Source organism: Oryza sativa, chromosome 4 (genome assembly GCF_034140825.1).
Source record: "Oryza sativa Japonica Group chromosome 4, ASM3414082v1".
Classification (NCBI taxonomy): Eukaryota; Viridiplantae; Streptophyta; class Magnoliopsida; order Poales; family Poaceae; genus Oryza; species Oryza sativa.
The window spans coordinates 32,550,892-32,574,254 of NC_089038.1; the positions used below are offsets into that span (position 1 = coordinate 32,550,892).

Consider the following 23,363-nt stretch of genomic DNA (forward strand, 5'->3'; position numbering starts at 1 on the left):
TCCCTAAATAAAGAGGCTCTAAGTATATTTTTCTTCCCTCATCTCTTGCTTCTAATTGAATTGTCTCCTTCAATAGTAAAATTCGGATATAATAAGTTTGATCACGGTTAATTTAACACATCAGTAGAAAATCGATTTTCAAACCATCAAAGGAGTCGATTTATACCGGTTTTTGAAGTTGGAGAGTGCGATATACCCGGTTTTGCGGTTGATTGATGCAATTTGACCGAGGTCTTTCAAATTAGACTTATTTTCTTTGCTAGAGGGAGGAAAAATGGGCCTTACTGGTCCAAATTTAGCTAGATTAATGGGCCGGACGTGTACTGTAACTGGCCAGCCCAGTCACTCGCATCGTCGACTACCTCTTGCCATCGGTTCTCCCGGGAAGTTTTGCGGCGGCCTAGGGTTTTAGCATTCTCACCTCAGCGGCGGCGGCGGCGGGGGACACCGGATTTTCCGCTCCGATGCCTCGTCAGCACGCGCCGGCGTTCACGCCGGAGGCGGCGTCGGCGTCGGCCACCGGCGGGGCCGGGGAGCGGCAGAGCCTCCCGGCGCTGCAGGCGAAGATGAAGCGCGACCCGGAGGGGTACGAGGAGGAGCTCCGCCAGCTGCGGCGCCACTTCGAGTCATCGGTGTTCCTCTTCCGGCAGCAGGCGGCACTGGCCTCCACGTCCTCGTCCGGCGGCGGAGGGGAGGTGGCCAAGGAGCTCGGCGACCTCGCGCTGTTCCTCGCCCACGTCGCGCCCTTCTACCCGGACGACCTCGCTGACTTGCCCGACCAGATTGGTGGCCTGCTTGACACCAACGCGCGCGCGCTGCCGTCCGGGCTCCGTGTGCACCTCGTGCAGGCGCTGATACTACTGGTGAATCGGAAGGTGACGCCTGTTTAGTTCATCTGTTCATTTCACATTAAGTTAAATTTTGTTCAAATCGTGTGGATTGGAACGGGATTATCGTATGACTGTAGAGTAAATTCTCCTCGTATACATTGCTTTTTGATGTTTAGATTGTTGATCTGGAGGACACAATGGAGTTATTTATGGAGCTTCAAGTTATAGGGGACCGGGCTGTCAAAAAACTAGCATTCTCACATATTGTACACAGTATCAGGAGAATGAATCAGACCCACAAGAATGAAGCCAGGAATCGTAAACTGCAAAACATCCTTTTCACATTCCTACAGGTTTGTGACATACCACTATACCACACTTGCACTGATTAGTATTATCGGGTTTAACATAGTGGCAAGAATACATTCATGATTCTCTTCCTACCTCGTTTAGTTATGCATCTTGCTTCGCTGTTTCCCAGGGCGAGGAAGAGTCGAGAGCAAAGAGGGCCTTTACTATTCTATGTGATCTTCACCGTCGGAGGGTCTGGTTTGATGACCGCACAGCAAATGCTATATGCAATGCTTGTTTCCATGGTTCTTCTAGGTACATACTGCCAGCATCTTTGTGTTTATTAATAGGTGTTGATCTAAAATATATCTTTTACATGCAGAATTATGATAGCCGCTATTTCATTCCTTCTTGGGTATGAAAACGTTGAGCAAGAAGATGATAGTGATGCATCCAGCAGTGAAGATGAAGCTCAAAACCCTCAAATTATTCTTAGTAAAGAGGATGTTTACAAGGTTATTTGAATTTTTACCATTATTTCGATTTATAGTGTTTTACATCTTTTTTCTGTTACGTGCCTTCTGATATAATGTATTTTATTGTCATATTACTTTCTCAGGCAAATCACAAGGGCACTGCTGCTACTAAGAAAAAGAAGAAAGCTAAATTGCAGCGTGTGATTCGTAGTATGAAAAGGCAACAACGTAAATCCACTGAGGACACTGGCTCCAATTATTATTCACCACTGACGTATTTAAAGGATCCTCAGGTGGGAAATGGTGTAATCCCATAATTGTTCAGAGTGTTATCATTTACATATTGACTGTTATATTGAAGCTTTCGTTTTTTGGCTGACAGGGTTTTGCTGAGAAGCTCTTCTCTCGGCTCCAGAAATGCAATGAGCGGTTTGAGGTTGGCCCCATTCCTTGTTCTGAAGATTCCTTGTTCTGTAAAGATTTAAAAAGTTATATATAATTGTCAGAACTATCATTACTTAGTACTTTTAGCTTTCTGCTGAAGTTTTATACATGAGTGTATATAGTTGGAACCAGCATTCAAGTAGGAGAATTGGAACCCAGATGTGCAATAGTTTATTTTTTAAACACAATGTCTGTTGTGAGTTCCATCCGATGGTTAAACGAAAATAAACGTTAATTCAAATTTAGAGAATGTTGGTTGGGTGCTTGCAGGTAAGGATGATGATGTTAAAGGTTATAGCGAGGACTATTGGGCTGCATCACTTGGTTTTGTTGAACTTCTATCCATATCTTCAAAGATACGTTCAGGTATGTTCTTAACTTGGCATGTGTTCTTCTTGTAGCAACCTTATGGTAGATATAATGTTTATCTATACTCTATACTAATATAAAAGATGGTAGTGGTGGTGGACCCACGGACTGTGAGTTGCGTATCTCTTAGCCCCCACATGCCATAGATCCCGTCGAAAGGAAAATATGACAATAGAATATTATGAAAATTTTCATCTTTACGAAATGACAGCAAAATTAGCATAATGATAATATAATAGACAATTAGAAAAAAAAACCGTTGCACCTCACGTGCATTATACTAGTTCATACTAGTTTTGATAATAAGTTTTCTACCTTTCTGTGATGCAGCCTCATCAACGAGATGTAACAACTTTACTTGCTGCAGCAGTACAGGCTTGCCATGATATGGTTGAAACACTTTTGCTCTTCTCCTATATTTCACTACTTATATCATTTCTTTTGCTTTGTCCAAATTCAGCTAAATTAATATGCTTCAATTTCAGGTGCCTCCTGATGCAGTTGAACCACTGTTTAAGCAGATAGTAAATCAATTTGTGCATGATCGTTCTCGCCCAGAGGTTTGCATAACACTCATCACATATCTAATATATTTAAGTATTTTCCAACTAACATGGCATATTTCTAACCAATCTCATTTTAGGCTATTGCTGTTGGCTTGAATGTTGTGCGAGAGATCTGCATGAGAATACCTTTGGTACTTACCTTGCTCAAATCTGTACTCTTGCTTTCTAGTGCTACTGACCTCTGACCAGACACCCCTTAAATTTGTGTGATGGATTCATTAAATTTTTATGGTGGTCATGTTTTGTTGTACCTAATTCCTGTGCCCTGGACATGCTCTAGTAGAAATTGTGATTTCATTTTTTTACTAGTCTTAAATGACTGGTTGCGTAGTCCAAACTCCAAAAGGATGTGATAGTCGATTGCTACAGGTTTTAAGCATATAAGTGTAACTTAATGAAGAATTGAAAAGGTATAAACATGGTTTTACCAGGCCACATTTAGTCTTGTGTAGCCTGACACGTTAGTCACTTATGCATGAGAAGTTGAGAACACACATGCAGGTTTGTATACTACATTACCACCTGAGGTACTGTGCGGGTTGTAAGATATTTAGGAAGATATTCTTGGTCTATTTATTTTATTCATCTAGCAGGCCTCTGTTAATCCTTCTGTTATACCTGCAGTTGATGAATGAAGATCTACTCCAGGACCTTGTTTTATACAAAAAGTCCCATGAAAAAGCTGTTTCCATTGCCGCTCGTTCTCTAATTACTTTATTCCGGGAGGTCAGTTCTTATCCTTTTGCATATTCTGTGATTTCTTTTTGTTCACTTCAGCTAAACCTTCTTTTGGTTTGGGTTCAGATCTGTCCTTCTCTGCTAGTCAAGAAAGATCGTGGGCGTCCTGCTGATCCGAAGGCTCGACCAAAAGCATTCGGCGAAGCAACTATCGCTTCTGATGTGCCTGGAGCTGAGTTGCTAGATGAAGATTTTTCATCAGAAGGGGAAGGCTCAGACGATGAGTCTGATGCTTTTGATTCTAATGATGAGAAAGAGTTGCAATCTGCTCGTGGTACTAAACAAAATTTGGATGGTTCGTCTGAAGCAAACAAGCTTGACACAGATGAAGGTATGAAAGAGGAAGATCAACTATCTGGGGATGAAGATGATACAGAGGAACTAGATGAGGATCAAGACATCTCTGACAATGATAGTGAAGAAAATGATGATGAGCTAGAATTGGACTCTGATATGGATGAGGAGAATGATGTATCTGAATCTGATGATGATGAGGAACTCAGTGAGAAATTGGATGATTCTGATGAAGGCTCTGATCAGGATGATGACAGTGACCAGGATGATAAGTCAAAAAACAGCAGTCGCAAGGCAAATAAGAGAAAGTTGAGTGATTATATAGGGCAACTTAATGCTGCAGATGCAAGCCTTCGAGCTCTGAAGAAGTTGGCAGGAGCCAAGAAGGCTGAAGCTTCGTGCGATGAAGCTGGTAAAATCTTATCTGATGAAGATTTTAAGCGTATTAAGGAGCTAAAGGTATGGGAGTTTTTTCCAGCTGTAGTTCATGCTGTGGAGCTTTCTTTTGGGAAAGAAAGTGAAGTTGTGTATATCTGACATTGTTATGAGTTTCAGGCAAAAAAAGAAGCAAAACTGGCTCTGGCACAACATGGACTCGGCAAGGGCCATGACACAAAATCAGTAACCTTTAAAATGCCTTCTTCTGATCAGCTTAGTCTGAAACGGGTTGACCCATCCAAGCTTGAGGTGCATTTTCTCTCTTCCCCTCCCGCATTGCACTCGTGCCAGCGCGCTCATGCACACACATCCACACTTTGCTTATATGAACATCTTCCTTTATGTAGGCTCACATAAAGAGAAAGCTTACGAAAGAGGAGAGATTAGAAATGGTGAAGGCTGGAAGAGAGGATAGAGGAAAATACCAAGCAAGAACAGCTGTGAAACAGAAAAAGGTATTCGTTTATATGATCCTCCTTTTTGGTGCTTATTTTGACCTATGTTGGCTATATGGCACAACCTTGTGAAATCTGATCATGAATTGTTCTTTCGTAGTTGCTTTTATTCCTTCTCTACTTATATGCTTCTCATTGCGTTTTAGACCGGTGGCTTGAGCAATAGGCAGAAACAACACAAGAAGAAAATGCCCCTCGCTGCAAGCAGAGCGAAGGCAGCGCGTTCTCGACAGGAGAAGAAAAAACTGCAAAAGCGCTCGGGAAAGCAATTCAGAGGACGGAAGGCGTGGAAATGAGGGATTTTTTGTACTTGCGTTTGCCAATTCTTGTGGTCTACTGGCCAAAATTTTGACTCCTTCAGTTAATGATTTTCGTATACAAATATGGTTTCACAAACCGTGTATCATCGATTTTTCAAGTGCTGGTGTATTCTTTTGTGAGTGGAGAGAATGAAGCCGGTATATCATCGCTCACAGTGGTTGCTCTATGAATTTGGACAGTACTCGTATCCAGAAGGTTCAGCATCACGTGTCCTCCTGGCCCAGTGTCTATACGTTGCAGTGACTCCAGCGAGAGCCACAATTACGATATGATAAATGCTGTCTCTGTTTCTGCTTTGATGAGACTGTTTCGATTAGGCCAGCAACCTCACCTCTCCTATATAGGCTGTGTTTATTTCAGCGTAAATTTTGGATTTTGGTTAAAATTAGAGATGATGTGGCTGAAAAGTTATGTGTATGACAGGTTGACGTGATGAAAAAGAATTGAAGTTTAGATCCAAACTTTGGATCTATACACACAGACGGATTCAGATCATGCGCAGTTATAGCTATTACTGCAACTTATATTCTGTGCTACAGTATTTATGCTACAGTACGATGAATAGTGCACCTCGCTGATCTGGACCGTTCCATCTACATCCGTTGATGAAAACTGGTACCGCCTAAATTGCAGTCCCAGTAGCGACTGCAGCTGATCCGGATTCAACACGGACATAGTACACCCTCTTGTTGCTTCGATGAGACTGGTCCTTAGCACAATCATCAAACCACTACCATTATATCAGTGCTTGGTGTTCTATTGGGTTAAGGAATTCTCGATCGTTCTCTGCTAGTAGGAAATCGAGCCGACTGACCAGCGATGTCGGCGGTTGAGAGGAAGACGGCGTGCGTCACCGGCGGCAACGGGTACATCGCTTCGGCGCTCATCAAGATGCTGCTGCAGAAGGGATGTGCTGTCAACACGACAGTCAGAAACCCCGGTGAGATTCTTCTTCTTCAGTTCATAATTTCGTGCATACTCGTGCATAGATTTGCAGTAGCATCAGTGGTTTTAACCTCGTTTTTCTTTTCTTTTTTTTTTTAAAAAGGAATTTGGTTTTAGCCTCTGAAACTGCTGCTACACATTGCAATTTTGAGTCGCAGAAAACATGGAGAAGAACTCCCACTTCAAGGACTTGCACGCACTTGGTCCCCTGGCGGTCTTCCGCGCCGACTTGGAGGAGGAAGGCAGCTTCGACGAGGCGGTCGCCGGCTGTGATTACGCCTTCCTCGTCGCTGCTCCGGTGAACCTCAAGTCAGAGAACCCTCAGGTATTACATAGCCGTCTACAACAATTTGATTAAGTTTATAGAAAATTTAATAATATTTATAACATCAAATTAGTTTCATTAAAAATAACTTTGAATGTATTTAGATGGTATGTTTGTTATATGTGAGAAATGTTCTGTATTTTTTTTATGAACTTATCATAATAAAACATAATTAGAAAAGAGTTAAATCATCTTATAGTATAAAACGGAGGAAGGGGAAACATATTTTAAGATTATCTTTATGGATTTAGCTAGATGGTGGTTGCCACTCCTCAAGTCTCTTATGGTTGCCAGGCCATTAATGATACTAAGTATTCCTCCATAAAAATGTCTCTTTGCACTTCACTCTTCATTGTTGGCTTATGCTTACATTTACAAGCTAACATTTAAAATTTAGAACTTAATTTTAAGTTTGATCTTTTTCTCATCATAGTTTATTTTTATTTACTAATAAGCGATTTAAATAAGCGAAACAATGCTACTTTCTGTTGCGATGACACAGACACATACACAGAATCACATACACGCACTCCTTCTGTCTCATAGAAACCAATCAGTACTAGATGTGACATATCCTAATACTATGAATCTGAATATATCTCTATCCAGATTCGTTATACTAAATGTATCATAATCAGTTATAGATTTTTTTTTTGTACGAAGGGAGTAGTTTTGTTTTTTACTTGGTCAGCCTGATGGTAATGACAGAAAGAACTGGTGGAAGCCGGTGTACGAGGCACTCTGAACGTGATGAGGTCGTGCGTGAGAGCCGGCACGGTGAGGCGCGTGGTCCTCACATCGTCGGCGGCCGCCGTCTCCGGCAGGCCGCTGCAAGGCGACGGCCATGTCCTCGACGAGTCGTCATGGTCCGACGTCGACTACCTCAGCTCACCAGCCAACAAGACATCTCCCGGAAAGGTACACACAAAATTACAGATTTTATTTAACACAGGTCAGTCAATCAGAGGCTCAGAGCCCATTAAATCGGCCACATGAGAACAGCTCCGTGTGCTGATGCAATCAGCGTTTACAATTTCGGTTCGAAATTTCCGGCAAGCATTTACTTCATCCAAATATTTCATATTTTTTTTAATTTAGAAAAAAATATTTAAATTCGGTCAAGATTTGTTTAAATTTCAAACTTTTTTGGGTCCCTGATAGATTTGTGCATATCGAAAATATTAAGACATGGATGCAATGCAGGCGTACTCGCTTTCGAAGGTTCTTTCAGAGAAGGAAGCGAGCAGGGTCGCGGAGGAGAACGGCATCAGCCTGGTGACCGTTTGCCCGGTGGTCACCGTTGGCCCGGCGCCGGCAGCGGAGGCCAAACCGTGCGTCGCCGCCGTCCTCTCCTTGCTCTCCGGTGATAACTAATCGAATCAAGAACCGGCCGGTCCATGGCAAATGCGGCAACGAAAAGCAATTCCTGTGAAATTTATTTGTTCATCTCTTGATTTTCTTTCAGGCGACCAGGAGATGATCAGCACCGTGAAGCTCATGGAGAAGGCCACCGGCGGGCTAATGCTGGTCCACGTCGACGACCTCTGCCGCGCCGAGATATTCCTCGCCGAGAAGCCGCCGCCGGCGGCGGCGGCGGCGGCGGCGGAGAGGTACATCTGCTGCGGCCTCAGCGCCACCATGCTGCAGCTCGCCCGCTTCCTGGCGGCCAAATACCCGGAGTACAATGTCGACGTCGCCGCGTAAGATCGAGCTGATCTCACTGAGTAATAATTCCCCATGCGTCTCCATGATCTTATCGAGAGCTCTGACGATGGTGAACTTTCATGCAGCCTCGGCGACCTCCCGGAGAAGCCGAGGATCCGCCTCTCGTCGGAGAAGCTCGCCGGAGAAGGGTTCGAGTTCAAGAACAGGACGCTGGACGAGATGTACGATGATGCCTTCTTGGAGTACGGTAGAGCCCTCGGGATTCTGCCATACTGATAACGATGTTGTTCCCCTCGTATATCATCTGTTTCTCTGGTGGTGATTGTTAGACTTTGCTCTAGGATCACCTAGGTTAGATCTAGTCGGGTGGTTCTATTTGGGTTTGATGAACGACATTGTAGATGAAAGGGAGAGGGTTTAGATACCGACCGGTTGAGGAGTTCGTGGAGGAAGAGGCGCCGGACATCGTCGTTGTCGTCGCGGCTTGACGTGGATGCGGCGCCGGTGAGGTCGACGGTGATGACGGCTGCGGCAGTGGTGGTCGTAGACGTCCCGGCGATGAGGCGTGGCGCGGCGGTGGCGTTTCCCGTCACTGGCTGCGCCCCCTCTCGATCGGATTAGGGTTTTGTGGGGTGGAGTTGGCGGCGGCGGTGAATCTCGTACCATGTGCCGTGCCGGCCTCCACCCCTCTTTTATATGGCGCAGTGTGACGGGGGCCCACCAGCCATTGGGCTGGGCGCCCCCGATCAGGGCGCGGTCAAGGCCCCCTTGAGCCGTTGGGCTCAAGGGGAGAGAGATCTATCTAACATTCTCCCCCTTGATCTCACTTTTTCTTTTAGCTTTTTCTATTCCATCACAGATTTGTAAATAGAGCATGTTTCATCGTCACGGTCAATCGCCGATGGATTCGACAGCCACTATACACATCTCTATTCAGAAACAGATACTTTACTTTTGGGCCCTGTAGTCCAGGATTCATAAGGCTTCCCTTAAACCCATGCCGGCTACATGTTCCTTGAACACGTTGGGTGGTAGGCCTTTCGTGAGCGGATCCGCGAGCATCCTTTCTGTTTTAATGTGCTCGAGACTGATTGTTTGATCCCGGACTTTGTCCTTCACAACATAGTACTTTATGTCAATGTGTTTGGCAGCACCACTTGACTGATTGTTGTGAGCGTACATTACTGCGGGTTCGTTGTCGCAGTATAACTTTAGTGGTTTCTCAATACTGTCAACCACCTTTAAACCGGGTATGAACTTCTTTAGCCAGTTCACCTGCCCCGTTGCCTCATAGCATGCTATAAACTCGGCATACATAGTAGACCCTGCAGTGATAGTCTGTTTTGAGCTTTTCCATGAAATAGCTCCTCCTGCCAGGGTAAACACGTATCCCGATGTTGACTTTGTATTATCTTTTGCAAAGTCAGAATCTGAGTACCCCACTATCTGGAGTGATTCTGATCTTCTGTAAGACAGCATGAGGCCTTTTGTTCCTTGCAAATAACGCAAGACTTTCTTTACCAATTTCCAGTGCTCTAGGCCTGGATTACTCTGAAATCTGCCAAGTAACCCGGTAACAAATGCCAAGTCAGGTCGTGTGCACACTTGCGCGTACTGTAGGCTTCCTACAGCTGACGCATATGGCTTTGTTTTCATTTCATTGAGCTCATACTGATTTCTGGGACATTGCGATGCCCCATACTTTTCGCCTTTCATTATAGGAGCAGGTGTAGCACTGCATCTGTACATGTTGAATTTCTTCAACACCTTTTCTATATATGTCTTTTGAGAAAGTCCCAATGCATACTTTGTTCTATCTCGGTGAATCTCTATGCCCAAAACATATGAAGCCTCACCGAGGTCTTTCATGTCAAAGTTTGAGGACAAGAATTTCTTTGTTTCCTGCAGTAGACTGACATCACTACTAGCCAGTAGAATGTCATCCACATACAGAATTAGGAAAATAAATCTCCCATTCTTAAACTTTGAATAAATACAGTTGTCCTCGACATTCTCTTGAAACCCAAATTTATTTATTGTCCCATCAAACTTCAAGTACCACTGTCTCGAAGCTTGCTTTAATCCATAAATGGATCTCTTTAGACGACATCCCATATTTTCGTTTCCTTTCATGACAAAACCTTTCGGTTGTGCCATGTATACTTTTTCCTCCAAATCTCCATTTAGAAATGCCGTTTTTACATCCATCTGATGTAATTCCAAATCATAATGTGCCACTAGTGCCATTATAATCCTGAAGGAATCTTTACAAGAGACTGGAGAAAATGTCTCATTGTAATCAATCCCTTCTCGTTGCGTGAAGCCTTTTGCCACAAGTCGCGCTTTAAACTTTTCTATATTCCCTCTGGAGTCATATTTGGTTTTGTAGACCCATTTACAGCCTACTGTTTTGGCTCCTTTAGGAATTTCTTCTAAATCCCAAACATCGTTTAGTTTCATTGATTCCATTTCATCTTTCATGGCTTCCAACCATTCAGATGAGCGAGCGCTTCTCATGGCCTCTTCATATGAGGTGGGATCATCCTCCATATGCGACTCTTCTATATTATAAACTTTATAGTCATCACGGATAGCCGATCTTCTGACTCTTTCAGACCTTCTAGGGGCCTGCACATTTGGCACATCCTGTACCTGAGGCTCTTGATGAGTCTCCTGTACTGGCACATTATCTATTTGAGGTTGTTGTAGCTCCTCCTCTGGTGTGGCAACCATTTCTGTTGAATCCTGTATAACAGGTTCCTCACTCTCATTCATTGTTGCCACAGGAGGGGTAACAACAGGTGCTGGTACCTCAATGACAGGCATTGCAGGCACAACATCAGCAGGTAGAGAGAAGAAAGGTTCCTGAGTCGACGGAGCGGGTACAGACACCCGCCTCTCCTCAAGATCAATTTCTCGAACTACCGAGCTCCCCCTAATCATTTCGTCTTCCAAGAAGACGGCGTGTCTCGTTTCTACAAACTTTGTATAACTGTTTGGACAGTAGAAACGATAGCCTTTTGATCTTTCAGGATAGCCAATAAAATGGCAGCTGACTGTTTTGGGGTCCAACTTCCCAATATTTGGGTTAAATACTTTGGCCTCTGCAGGACTCCCCCACACACGGAGGTGAGTTAGCGAGGGTACTCTTCCTGTCCATAGCTCATACGGTGTTTTGGGCACCGATTTGCTTGGAACTCTGTTGAGAATATGAATGGCGGTTTTTAACGCCTCCATCCATAAACCGAGTGGTAGTGTGGAGTAGCTCATCATGCTGCGCACCATATCCATAAGGGTACGGTTGCGCCTTTCAGCTACCCCATTCTGTTGAGGTTCGCCCGGTGTTGAATACTGGGCTACTATTCCATTCTCTAGCAAGAACCTTGCAAAAGGTCCAGGGACTTGCCCATAAGGCGTATGTCGACCATAGTACTCCCCCCCACGGTCAGATCTTACTACTTTAATCTTTATATCATGCTGATTTTCAACTTCAGCTTTGAATATCTTAAATTTATCCAATGCTTCTGATCGCTCTTTAATTGGATAAATATAACCATAGCGGGAGTAATCATCTGTGAATGTTATGAACGAGTCATAGCCATCCACACTTTTCACAGGAAATGGACCACAAATATCTGTATGAATGATCTCTAAAATTCCCGCGCTTCGTTTTGCACCCTTTTTGATGCTCTTTACAAATTTTCCTTTAATGCATTCTATGCATTGTTCTAAGTCTGAGAACTCCAATGGAGGAAGAATTTCATTCTTAACTAGTCTCTCAATTCTCCCCCTCGAAATATGGCCCAAACGACAGTGCCATAATTTCGATGAGACATCGGGAGTTCGCTTTCTTTTCTTGTTTTCTTTTGTCAACGAGGACACAACATTCACATTCTCAGAAAGAGATAACAAATAAAGCTCGTCTCGCAACACAGCAAGACCAATACATGCATTATTATGCCATAGTTCACATTTGCCACTTCCAAAGCGGCAATCATATCCATCAAAATCCAACTTTGATACACTTATTAAGTTCCTTTGCAAAGAAGGAACATAAAAGACATCTCGAAGTAAAAGTATGAAGCCATTCGCGAGCTCTAGAGGAAGATCTCCAACAGCTTCAACTTTTTCTTCAACTCCATTGGCAACTCTAATGGTGCTTTCTCTTCTTTGCGTAGTCCTCGTCGAACGGAATGCCTTTAAACAATTACAAGCATGAATAGTTGCTCCAGAATCAATCCACCATGTGGATCTAGAGTAACCAACATAATGAGATTCATTTACAAATGTAATAATGTTCTCACCTTTCTTTGCCATGATCATTTTCAAAAAGTCAGGACAATCTTTCTTGTAGTGTCCTGTCTTCTTGCAGTGGAGACATTGATCTTTCTCAACAGCGAACTGTTGTTGTTGAGGCAGATGCTGAGACTGTTTACCTTTTGAGGTGGGAGACTTGTGGTTCTTTTTCTTATCTTTAACATAGTTTATTGAACCACCATTTGATTCTTTGATTCTCTCCTCCTCTTGCACACAATTAGCAATGAGCTTCTCAAAGTTCCATTTCTCTGGACTTATGTTGTAGTTGACAATAAAATTGTCAAACTGCTTTGGCAATGAGGCCATAACCAGATGGACCAGAAAGTCATCTGTTATGCCCAAATCCATTGGCTTCAATTTGGAAGCCATGTTGCTCATTCTAAGTATGTGGTCTCTAACACCACCTCCATGGTACCTTTCTGTCACAAGCTGCTTGATCAGCTGTGTAGCATAAGTCTTTGAAGAGCCAGTAAACTGACTCTTTATTCTTTCAAGGTACTCTGAGACAGCGTCACACTCTGGGATCGAGCCCAATATGGTAGGCTCAATCGTATTCTTTACCACAGCCAAACATTTCTTGTTGGCTAAGGACCATTTCTTTTGTTCAATGTCATACGACATGACGAGAGGAGCATTGTCCCTCTGTCTCTTTTGCCAGTCAGCATCTGACTCATTTTCACCTCTGACAAGGTCAGCAGGTTCTATAGGACATGGGGTAGTCAATACCCAGTCCACCTCTCCCAAGATAAAAGCAAGGTCGAGTTTTCTTTTCCATTCTGCGTAGTTATCTCCTTTTAGGGTCGGAATATCTTTAATGCAACCCATCAAGGAGTAGCCACCTGAAATAATCATGTGCGGTGAGAACAAAATTAACATTAAAATATTATGCATTAAGCCTACATCACCGTTGGGCAGAATTAGACATAACACATATAACCATAACTATAATATTGCAATTAACAACGTTGGTCAGAAAATTACAACATCATAGCACATAATTAATGTTCCTAAAATTAAATTCTCCCGTTGGTTCGAAATTTAATTTTAGAAACACTAATTTTCATCAATTTCATCTATTTGCAGCGGAAGACTATATAAAATCATATGAACAGTAGCTAAATCTCTGTAATTCTCTCTCTGTGAAAATTCTCCCGTTGGTTCAAATTTAAACAGAGGTAAAACATGCAAAAATCTATTCAAAATTCTATTGAAATTTGCATGAAAATTGACAAAATAAAATGGAAAAATTGCTACTGTTCTCTTTTATTCATTTTCGGCCCCGGAGGGACCTTATATGGACTTTGTTCCGGCCTTTGCCGGTCGGCCCATGGCCACCTTGCGCGCGGGCGAGCGCCCCCTCCCCTCCCCCAGGCCGCAACCTGGGCCTGGGCCGGGAAAGCCGCCGCCGCGCGCTCCCCACTTGGGCCGATTTCGGTCCGGCCGCCGCCGGACGTCCGATCTTAGGGTTTGCGATCGGACGGCCGGGCGCCGAAAACGGGGATCAAAACCCCTCGTGCCCCGGCCGGCCGCCGAAACCCTAGCTTCTCCTCTCTTTCTCTCTCTCGGGCGGGCGCGGTCGCGCCGAGCGGCGTCGCCGACGCCGGCGGCCCTCGCGCCGCCGCGCCATGGCCGGCGCTCCTTTCTTTTCTCTTCTCCGCTCCCCCCACCGTCTCTAACCCCCACCGTGTGAGAGAGAGATGGCGACGACGGAGATGGCGGCGCCGCCGCGGGCCCCCTCGCCGGCACGCGCGTGCAGGTGCGCGCGCGGCCGTCGAGTGGCTCCTAGGCGGCGCCTCTTTGCCCCTCCCCCCCTCCGTTGCCGGCGTCGACGACGGCCGGCGACGAGGTAAGAATTAGGGTTAGGGTTTTTGGTTCTTTTGATCCGTGCGGATCTTGTGCTTTTCTTTCTTTGGATTTCTTTCCCCGAAACGATCTAAACACTAGGGTTGCTCTGATACCATTGTTAGACTTTGCTCTAGGATCACCTAGGTTAGATCTAGTCGGGTGGTTCTATTTGGGTTTGATGAACGACATTGTAGATGAAAGGGAGAGGGTTTAGATACCGACCGGTTGAGGAGTTCGTGGAGGAAGAGGCGCCGGACATCGTCGTTGTCGTCGCGGCTTGACGTGGATGCGGCGCCGGTGAGGTCGACGGTGATGACGGCTGCGGCAGTGGTGGTCGTAGACGTCCCGGCGATGAGGCGTGGCGCGGCGGTGGCGTTTCCCGTCACTGGCTGCGCCCCCTCTCGATCGGATTAGGGTTTTGTGGGGTGGAGTTGGCGGCGGCGGTGAATCTCGTACCATGTGCCGTGCCGGCCTCCACCCCTCTTTTATATGGCGCAGTGTGACGGGGGCCCACCAGCCATTGGGCTGGGCGCCCCCGATCAGGGCGCGGTCAAGGCCCCCTTGAGCCGTTGGGCTCAAGGGGAGAGAGATCTATCTAACAGTGATCACAACGAAAAGATGCAAATCTTAGCGTACATTACCACCGGTAGCAGCAACAGCGAGAACAGTTTCAAGTTCAAAAATTAATTGTATGAGATGCATATATACTACTTCATACAATAATTTTTTAAACTGATTTTTAGGTGCTCTTTAAAACTGATATTCAAAACCTTGATCAGAACCAAATGGCTCGTTAGAACATAATGCCCTATTTGAATGGGAGAGACTGATTTCACAGAAATATAAGTGCCTCCTATTCAAGCAGCCCCTAAGTCTATAGGGTGGGTGGGGAGAGGAGCAACGATGTTGGTTAGATGGCTTAATTGCTGTTCCCGGATTTTTTTTTTAAAAAAAAAGACACGTTGAACGAATACTCTCGACCTCCTTTTTCTACTGGAGTACTTTGAGTCACCAACATATAGATCCTTCTTACTTCCAAAATATAAACATTTTTAGAATAGTGTCAAGTTATTTTTTTTAACTTTAACTATTAGTAGAAAAAAGATCAATCATGTAAAATTGATGTTACTAAATTTATCATTAAACAAACTATCATAATATGCAACTCTTTTTTATTTAAAACATTATATATATATATATTATTGATCAAAATAGCATCTCGAAAACTGTGTCGAAGTTTAAAAATATTTATATTTTGGAACGAATAGAGTATGTATCCACATGTTAGTGATCCTAAAATCACTTGATTTAAATCAAAGGATCTCAGTCTAGGATAAATCAGGGTACCTACGTTTGCTACTAATCAAAGACCCACACAAGACACGTTCTCCCTCCGTTCCGAAAAAAATAAATCTAGTAATGGATGTATACGAATCTAAACATGAACAAAGGTATCTCCAGATTATAGTTATAGATATGTCACATCCAGTGCTAAATTGTTTTTTTATAGGACAGAGGGTGTAAGCATTGAGCATGCTATGTATATATTCCTACTCCTTTGGTCCCAATATAAATACACTTAATGCATAATATAAATGCACTTAGTATATGATGTGATATATTCTAATACACATACTCCCTCTATCCAAAAAAAAGGCAAACCCTGGATTTCCGTGTTCAACTTTGACTGTCCGTCTTATATGAAATTTTTTTATAATTCGTATTTTTATTGTTGTTAGATGATAAAATATGATTAATATTTTATGCGTAAGTTGTCTTTTTACTTTTTTTTATAATTTTTTCAAATAAGATGGACGGTCAAATGTTAGGCACGGAAATCAGGGTTTGTTTGTCTTTTTTTTTATGGAGGGAGTACTCTTTTCTCAAAGTAGTTGTACCTCCCAATATGATGATCTATGACCACGAGACATGACAACACCAACAATGACCCCGACCAAAAGCAACCTCAGTACGCTCTGCTCAGTGCTTGGGGTCCTAGCTGCTCCTATTTGGTGCGTGAAGCAATTCTCACTCTTTCTTCGTCTACTAGGAGAGGCGAAGTAGCCAACTAACCGCGGCGATGTCGGCGGTTGAGAGGAAGACGGCGTGCGTGACCGGCGGCAGCGGGTATATCGCTTCGGCGCTCATCAAGATGCTGCTGCAGAAGGGATACGCTGTCAAGACGACAGTCAGAAACCCCGGTGAGATTCTTCTTACTTCTCACCCCAACAATGGTCTGTAGATCGTCTTCAGTTCATTGATTTTGTGTGTATGCGGTGACGATAGATCCGGGCAGTAACAGCATGCTGTGTGCATAGAAGATTTTGCGGTGTTCTGTTTGGTAGAAGATAAATGCTGATGTTTGATTTGTTTCAAGTTGATATGACCGAAGAAAACTATTTCGGGAATTCACAAGAACACCATTGGTTTGGCCTCTGAAACTGCAGCGCATTGTGATTTTGAGTTCCAGATGATATGGAGAAGAACTCTCATTTCAAGGAGTTGCAAGCACTAGGCCCCTTGAAGATCTTCCGCGCCGACTTGGAAGAGGAAGGCAGTTTCGACGAGGCAGTTGCCGGCTGCGATTACGCCTTCCTCGTCGCCGCTCCGATGAACCTCAAGTCTCAGAATCCTGAGGTAAATGCATGCAGACACGTAGCACATCTCCCACCAAACTCAGTGCCATTGTGGGGCCAAGTGCCACTCGATGTTGTCCACTTGTCCTAGGTAGTAATTGCCACTTGTCAAGTCTCTGATCGCTGCCAGGCCACTGTTGATTAGATATCAATTATGTCACATTAATTACTATTCCTTCCTCCAAAATAAGTTTGTTTTTTACCTATCTCACACAAACCAATATTTACCTACAAGCCTATAATATACTCACTTTATTAAATCCCAATATAATTATTTCTATTTTTATTTATTCTCAATACATATATACTATCATATTTTCAAGAACTCTAATGTAATGATTAGTTAAAAATAAATTTATTTTGGGATAAATGGGAGAGGCTTATCATACTTTCACATGATGTAATGATTACTTTAAAAATAAATTTATTTTGGGATAAATAGAAAAGTCTAAAACTGAATTTATTATAGGACGGAAGGAATAATATTTCCTCCCATAAAAATCTTGTCTCTGAAATAATAATAATAATAATAATAATAATAATAATAATAATAATAATAATAATAATAATAATAATAATAAACAACTTTATTATGTACGTGTCCAATCCAATACTATGTTGTTTTATTTTGAAACGGGAGAGTACTTTTACTTGTATCGTCACGATTAATTTACTTGGTTTGTCTAGTAAATCCTCTCCATAATAACCAGCTGAAATAACGATCTAGAGTATTATTTGGTAATGGCAGAAAGAACTGTTGGAAGCCGGCGTCCAAGGCACTCTGAACGTTCTGAGGTCGTGCGTGAAAGCCGGCACGGTTAAGCGCGTGATCCTCACATCGTCGGCGGCCGCCGTCTCCGGCCAGCCGCTGCAAGGAGACGGCAACGGCAGCAGCCATGTCCTGGACGAGTCGTCCTGGTCCGACCTCGACTACCTCAGATCAACCAACGGGATATCTCCTGCTCAGGTACACACAAACTTACAAAATTTTACATGTTCAGTCAGAGTTGATAGTACAGTCGCTTGCGTGAGAGCACAGCGGTGGTGTTTGCGCTGCAGGCTTACGCGATCGCCAAGGTTCTCTCGGAGAAGGAAGCGAGCAAGCTGGCGGAGGAGAACGGCATCAGCTTAGTGGCGGTGTGCCCGGTCGCCACCGTCGGCGCGTCGCCGGCGCCGGTGGCCAACGAGAGCGTCGCCAACGTCCTCTCCTTGCTGTCCGGTGAGTACGTAAGCACCGGCAGTATTGTTTGGAGATCATGGATGGAAACTCTTTCCCTCCGCACGGAAAACGGAACAGTTCATTAACACATGATTAATTAAGTATTAGTTAACTTTTTTAAAAAAATAGATTAATTTAATTTTTTTAAGCAACTTTCATATAGAAAGTTGCTGCAAAAACATATTGTTTAGCAATTTGAAAAGCATGCGCGAGAAAAACGAGAGAGAAGATTGAGAACCCTCAGTAGCAAACACGACCTAAGTGTGCTAGAATAAACTCCTTCTTCCAAAAACCCAACCTAGTATTAGAATGTAATATAATTTAGTATAACGAGAGTTTTCATGGTATGGAGGGAGTATCTGGTTCGGACTCACGTGTCCGATTCGATTTCAGGCAACGAGGAGATCAACACCCTGAGAATGATTGACCAGTACTCCGGCGGGCTGAAGCTGGTTCACGTCGACGACCTCTGCCGCGCCGAGATATTCCTCGCCGAGAAAGCGTCGCCGTCGCCGTCGGGGAGGTACATCTGCTGCGCCCTCAACACCACCATGCGGCAGATCGCCCGTTCCCTGGCCGCCAAATACCCGCACCACAACGTTGACATCGATGCGTAAGACAAAATCATGAACTGGTCTCAAAGATTATGCGTGTCCACTGCGAGCTGACTCCGACGGTGGCGGCGGAACATGCAGACTCGGCGGCGGCCTCCCTGAGAAGCCGACGATCCTCCTCTCGTCGGAGAAGCTGACCAGTGAAGGGTTCGAGTTCATGTACAAGACGGTGGATGAGATGTACGATGATGCCTTCGTGGAGTACGGCATGGCACTCGGGATTCTGCACTACTGACGCCGACGACAATGCTGTTACTACCCAGCTTCGCAACCAAACGGCTCTTGCAAAAATAAGTATGTGTAAAACAGCAGTGAATTTGTTCCCATCCGCTTTTATGAAAAACGTGCCTATTGACACGTCAAACTGTTCAATAAAATTGTGCTCCTTTCAACATTTTCTCAATTTCTACCCCTCAATTTTCACATGCACAATTACCAAACGATTAAACAATATGTTTTTTACAAGATAAAAGTATAGAAAAGTTGTTTTAAAAAACCATATCAATTCATTTTTCAAGTTTTTCAGTTAAATAGTATTTAATTAATCATGCGCTAATCCGTCACTCCGTTTTATGTGTCGGGAGGAAAGGATTCACAACCCTCACTAAAGAACACAACCTAATTGTGGCTCTATGATTTTCTTTTTTGAAACAAGCAAGAGATCTGTCATTTCATTAAGTAGCAAAGAAAATATTCTGGTGGAACAACGAAGCCTCACAAGGTCTTTCAAGGTCCCCAGTTCAGCATCTGAAGATCAGGTCGTGTTAGGCCGTGTTTAGTTCCAAAATAATTCTTCAAACTTTCAACTTTTCCATCACATCAAAACTTTTCTACACACACAAACTTCTAATTTTTCCATCACATCATTTCAATTTCAACCAAACTTCTAATTTTGATGTGAACTAAACACAACCTTAGTGTGGGAAAGTTATTACAGAGATGCGAAGACAACTTCTTCCTCCTTTTCTAAATATTTGACGCCGTTTGATTTTTTTAAACATGTTTGATCATTCGTCTTATTCAAAAAAAATATGTAATTATTATTTTTTTTCTATCATTTAATTCATTGTTAAATATACTTTCATGTATAAATATAGTTTTACATATTTCACAAATTTCTTTGAATAAGATGAATGATCAAGTATGTGCTAAAAAGTCAATGGTGTAAACATAGGGAGTACTAATAACATGAACTAACTTGCTAGCTTTTTTTTTTATGCTAGCTCTCTCAGCTCAACTTTGCGGGCATCGCAGGAATTACTTTTTGGTATGATTAATCACACACACAAACGAGAAGTCCAATTCGCAGGCATGCAGCGTTGGGTTACTTTTCAATGGCGCGTGTGCTGTTCCTCTCTCGCTTTTGTTTGCATAGAGAAAGAAACGGATCCTATCATTTTCAACGATGTTAAATCGTCACAGGCTTCAGCGTCAGATGTACTACCTCTATCCTAAAAAAAAAAGTTCAATTCTAAGAATGAACCTGTACACACGTCATCTGGGAAGATAAGATGATCCTTTTTTCTTGGAGCAAAAGCTTTACCTTTTGAAAACACGATCGACCGCATTAAAAATGTGAAGCGTGAGATGTTCATCGATCGACATAATCGATCAGTGCAGGTCATTATCTAAGGAAGGAAAATCAATCAGAAGAGCAGGTATGGTGCATGCATCACGAAAAGCATTTCTTGTTCTGCCTCTCTGTCTGGCGACTGGCGTCGTCGCTTGTAAAATAGTGTTGGCTAAGTCAAATGTATTATGTTCCTGCTCTCCGGGATTTGTCCTGGCAAGTGCCACAACAGCGCAATCAGCAAAAGAAACCTCATCATCAGTGTGCTGCTCGGATTCTACCTGGGAGTAAACCCAAGTCACCTTCTCTGTCACAGGAGAGGTATTAACTGACCGGAGAGAGAGAGAGAGACGATGTCGTCGGAGGTTGAGAGGAAGACGGTGTGCGTCACCGGCGGCAACGGGTACGTTGCTTCATTGCTCGTCAAGATGCTCCTGGAGAAAGGATACGCTGTTCAGACAAGCGTCAGAGATCCCAGTGAGATTCTACTCCCTTTCTTTCTTGTTACATGTTTTTCCAGTGTTCAGTTTTAACTGAAAATCGAAGAACATGTCATCAGTTCATAATTTGTTTCAGAGGAGTATTTGCACGTTCAGTTTTGGGATTGATTGTGTCAGTACAATTTTGGTTTGGCCTCTGAAACTGCTTTTGTAACTCTGAATTTCAGATAACCCGGAGAAGGTCTCCCATTTCAAGGACATGGAAAAACTCGGCCCCCTGAAGGTCTTTCGCGCCAACTTGGAGGATGAAGGCAGCTTCGACGAGGCCGTCGCCGGCTGCCACTACGCCTTCCTCGTCGCCGCTCCGGTGTACGACAAGAGCCACAAGTCCGACGATCTCGAGGTGACCACTGCTGCAACCTGCAAGCTCGATTAGTATCTGTAGTCAGTTAGTTAGTTACTGAATTCTGAACTTGGCCATGGCAGAAAGAGATAGTCCAAGGCGGCGTCGAGGGCACACTGAACGTGATGAGGTCGTGCGCGAGAGCCGGCACGGTGAAGCGCGTGATCCTGACGTCGTCGACGGCCGCCGTCTCCAGCCTGCGGCCGCTGGAAGGCGCCGGCCATGTCCTCGACGAGTCGTCCTGGTCCGACATCGAGTACCTCAGATCCATGGAGAAGCTGTCGCCGACGCAGGTACACATATATACACACGAGCTGTTCCATGTCACTGAACCACAGCAATGTCTCGTAGAACATGAGTTCGGCGCCATTGTTGCTGCATGCACTGCAGGCGTACTCGATCTCCAAGGTTCTTTCGGAGAAGGAGGCGACCAAGTTCGCGGAGGAGAACGGTCTCAGCCTGGTGACCCTCTGCCCGGTCGTCGCCGTCGGAGCATCGCCGGCGGTGAGGGTCGATACCAGCGTCCCGGCCTGCCTCTCGTTGATAACCGGTGAGGAACTATCTAGCGATCACCGAATGAATGAAACAAGAAGCAATCCAAGAACTCGACTTCTGAACGTTTTTGGGTCGCTGCATCGATGATCTGTGAATTTTTTTTTTCAGGCGACGAGGAGATGATGAACATCCTCAAGGGCATCGAGAAGGCGTCCGGGTGGTCGATGCCGATGGTCCACATCGAGGACGTGTGCCGCGCCGAGATCTTCGTCGCCGAGGAGGAGTCGGCGTCGGGGAGGTACATCTGCGGCAGCCTCAACACCACGGTCACCGAGATCGCCGGCTTCCTGGCGGCCAAGTACCCCCAGTACAACGTCAGATGCGATTGGTAATTAAGAAATTAAGCTTTATGCATTCGTGCATTTGGTTATCTGAATCTGATCATGCGTTGCTATGTACGCAGCATCGAAGAGCATCACCCCGAGAAGCCGACCATCTCGCTCTCGTCGGCGAAGCTCATCGGCGAAGGGTTCGAGTTCAAGTACAAGAACCTGGACGAGATGTACGACGACCTCGTCGCGTACGGCAAGGCCCTGGGGTTGATCCCCAACTGATGGTGATGATGGGCGGCGTAATTCCACTGCTTTGGCGATTACGACCAAACGTGTGTTGCTTTCAAAAATACTATTGTGTCTAGCATTCTATTGCTACATTGCTAGTAGTACTAGTACCAAGTTCCAATACATTTGGCGGTTTGGCTGTACTTCGTTCTGTTCATGTAAGAGGAGGATTGAGAATTTGAGATCCTCTTAGGGGGTAAGCTGTCTAATTCTCCGGAAAGGATTAGCTGAAATCCTCTAATAGTTTTTGCAATACCAACGTACTTTCCCGGTTTCCCGGAGAACCGGTAAAAACTTCTGCCACAAAAAAAAGGTTGTGTTTAGTTTCTTGGCCAAATTTTTTTTAGTATACGGATATACATTTGAAGTATTAAACGTAGACTAATAACAAAACAAATTACAGATTCCACATATAAACTGCGAGACGAATTTATTAAGCCTAATGTGTCCATCATTAGTAAATATTTACTGTAGCATCACATTGTTAAATCATGGCGTAATTAGACTCAAAAAATTCGTCTCATAATTTACATGCAAACTGTGTAATTGGTTTTTTTCCACAAATAATACTCCATGCACGTGTCCAAACATTCGATGTGACCTTTTTAGCAAAAAAAAAAAATCTAAACACGGACTAAGCCACATGACTTTGAGTCACTAACATGTGGGCCCTCTTTACTATGGATCCATGTGAATCCGTAATGGGAATGTTGTGGTCTGGCACGCGTTGAAAAAAAAAAAACTCTCTGAACAGCGTTTCTACCTGCTGCGACACTGCTGCTGCTGTCAGGTGCAGCCGAGCAGGTTGAGAAGGCCAAGGCCACAAATCGATCGGTCAATTGCTCACGCTACACGACGGCATGCGGATGCGGGCAATGCGAGCATGCAAAAACCACAGACGTCACACGCTGCCTGGCTCTGTCACGTACTGGCCACCTCGTGTTTCACCTGGGCACGGTGGCCGGCCTGATCTTTTGTGCAGTGCGTGGACGAGATTTTTGAGCGCGACGGGCACGTAACCAGGCACCGGGGCGATGGATGCGCGGC

The 23,363-nt window shown here is 44.3% G+C and overlaps 4 protein-coding genes across 5 annotated transcripts; all 4 read left to right on the top strand.

Annotated features, from left to right (window-relative positions):
* The first annotated feature begins 392 nt into the window (after positions 1 to 392).
* LOC4337094 (uncharacterized) lies at positions 393 to 5,362 on the top strand. Its single transcript, XM_015781616.3, has 15 exons — positions 393 to 875; positions 1,007 to 1,183; positions 1,312 to 1,436; positions 1,504 to 1,636; positions 1,741 to 1,890; positions 1,980 to 2,033; positions 2,312 to 2,407; positions 2,741 to 2,800; positions 2,896 to 2,970; positions 3,054 to 3,107; positions 3,601 to 3,702; positions 3,781 to 4,467; positions 4,564 to 4,695; positions 4,794 to 4,901; positions 5,048 to 5,362. The coding sequence occupies exons 1-15, from the start codon at positions 465 to 467 to the stop codon at positions 5,195 to 5,197; spliced, it is 2,514 nt and encodes an 837-aa protein (XP_015637102.1). The 5' UTR covers positions 393 to 464; the 3' UTR covers positions 5,198 to 5,362.
* Positions 5,363 to 5,859: 497 nt separating this feature from the next.
* Positions 5,860 to 8,485, top strand: LOC4337095 (anthocyanidin reductase ((2S)-flavan-3-ol-forming)). Of its 2 annotated transcripts, none has more exons than XM_015778921.3 (6): positions 5,860 to 6,162; positions 6,326 to 6,492; positions 7,201 to 7,410; positions 7,696 to 7,855; positions 7,958 to 8,192; positions 8,283 to 8,485. In XM_015778921.3, exons 1-6 carry the CDS (start codon positions 6,042 to 6,044, stop codon positions 8,431 to 8,433), a joined length of 1,044 nt encoding a protein of 347 aa, XP_015634407.1. In that variant the 5' UTR covers positions 5,860 to 6,041; the 3' UTR covers positions 8,434 to 8,485. The 2 variants fall into 2 exon arrangements, with proteins under 2 accessions (XP_015634407.1, XP_025880548.1); XM_026024763.2 differs by having other exon boundaries at positions 6,015 to 6,162; positions 6,271 to 6,492.
* Positions 8,486 to 16,270: 7,785 nt separating this feature from the next.
* LOC4337096 (anthocyanidin reductase ((2S)-flavan-3-ol-forming)) lies at positions 16,271 to 19,182 on the top strand. The gene is made up of 6 exons (XM_015779618.3): positions 16,271 to 16,520; positions 16,790 to 16,956; positions 17,704 to 17,922; positions 18,015 to 18,174; positions 18,568 to 18,787; positions 18,870 to 19,182. The coding sequence occupies exons 1-6, from the start codon at positions 16,400 to 16,402 to the stop codon at positions 19,021 to 19,023; spliced, it is 1,041 nt and encodes a 346-aa protein (XP_015635104.1). The 5' UTR covers positions 16,271 to 16,399; the 3' UTR covers positions 19,024 to 19,182.
* Positions 19,183 to 20,261: 1,079 nt separating this feature from the next.
* On the top strand, positions 20,262 to 22,639 carry LOC4337097 (anthocyanidin reductase ((2S)-flavan-3-ol-forming)). The gene is made up of 6 exons (XM_015778659.3): positions 20,262 to 20,835; positions 21,026 to 21,201; positions 21,285 to 21,494; positions 21,592 to 21,751; positions 21,865 to 22,084; positions 22,160 to 22,639. Exons 1-6 carry the CDS (start codon positions 20,712 to 20,714, stop codon positions 22,308 to 22,310), a joined length of 1,041 nt encoding a protein of 346 aa, XP_015634145.1. The 5' UTR covers positions 20,262 to 20,711; the 3' UTR covers positions 22,311 to 22,639.
* The last annotated feature ends 724 nt before the right edge of the window (positions 22,640 to 23,363 follow it).

Bases quoted from the DNA above. Each gene is read 5' to 3' on its own strand.
- LOC4337094 (XM_015781616.3), top strand. From the start codon at position 465: ATGCCTCGTCAGCACGCGCCGGCGTTCACGCCGGAGGCGGCGTCGGCG. The intron at 1,437-1,503 runs GTACATACTGCC...TTTTACATGCAG, and splicing joins TGTTTCCATGGTTCTTCTAG to AATTATGATAGCCGCTATTT. The intron at 1,891-1,979 runs GTGGGAAATGGT...TTTGGCTGACAG, and splicing joins CGTATTTAAAGGATCCTCAG to GGTTTTGCTGAGAAGCTCTT.
- LOC4337095 (XM_015778921.3), top strand. From the start codon at position 6,042: ATGTCGGCGGTTGAGAGGAAGACGGCGTGCGTCACCGGCGGCAACGGG. The intron at 7,856-7,957 runs GTGATAACTAAT...ATTTTCTTTCAG, and splicing joins CGTCCTCTCCTTGCTCTCCG to GCGACCAGGAGATGATCAGC. The intron at 8,193-8,282 runs GTAAGATCGAGC...ACTTTCATGCAG, and splicing joins TACAATGTCGACGTCGCCGC to CCTCGGCGACCTCCCGGAGA.
- LOC4337096 (XM_015779618.3), top strand. From the start codon at position 16,400: ATGTCGGCGGTTGAGAGGAAGACGGCGTGCGTGACCGGCGGCAGCGGG. The intron at 16,957-17,703 runs GTAAATGCATGC...TGGTAATGGCAG, and splicing joins TCAAGTCTCAGAATCCTGAG to AAAGAACTGTTGGAAGCCGG. The intron at 18,788-18,869 runs GTAAGACAAAAT...CGGAACATGCAG, and splicing joins CACAACGTTGACATCGATGC to ACTCGGCGGCGGCCTCCCTG.
- LOC4337097 (XM_015778659.3), top strand. From the start codon at position 20,712: ATGTCGTCGGAGGTTGAGAGGAAGACGGTGTGCGTCACCGGCGGCAAC. The intron at 20,836-21,025 runs GTGAGATTCTAC...TCTGAATTTCAG, and splicing joins GACAAGCGTCAGAGATCCCA to ATAACCCGGAGAAGGTCTCC. The intron at 21,495-21,591 runs GTACACATATAT...CATGCACTGCAG, and splicing joins AGAAGCTGTCGCCGACGCAG to GCGTACTCGATCTCCAAGGT.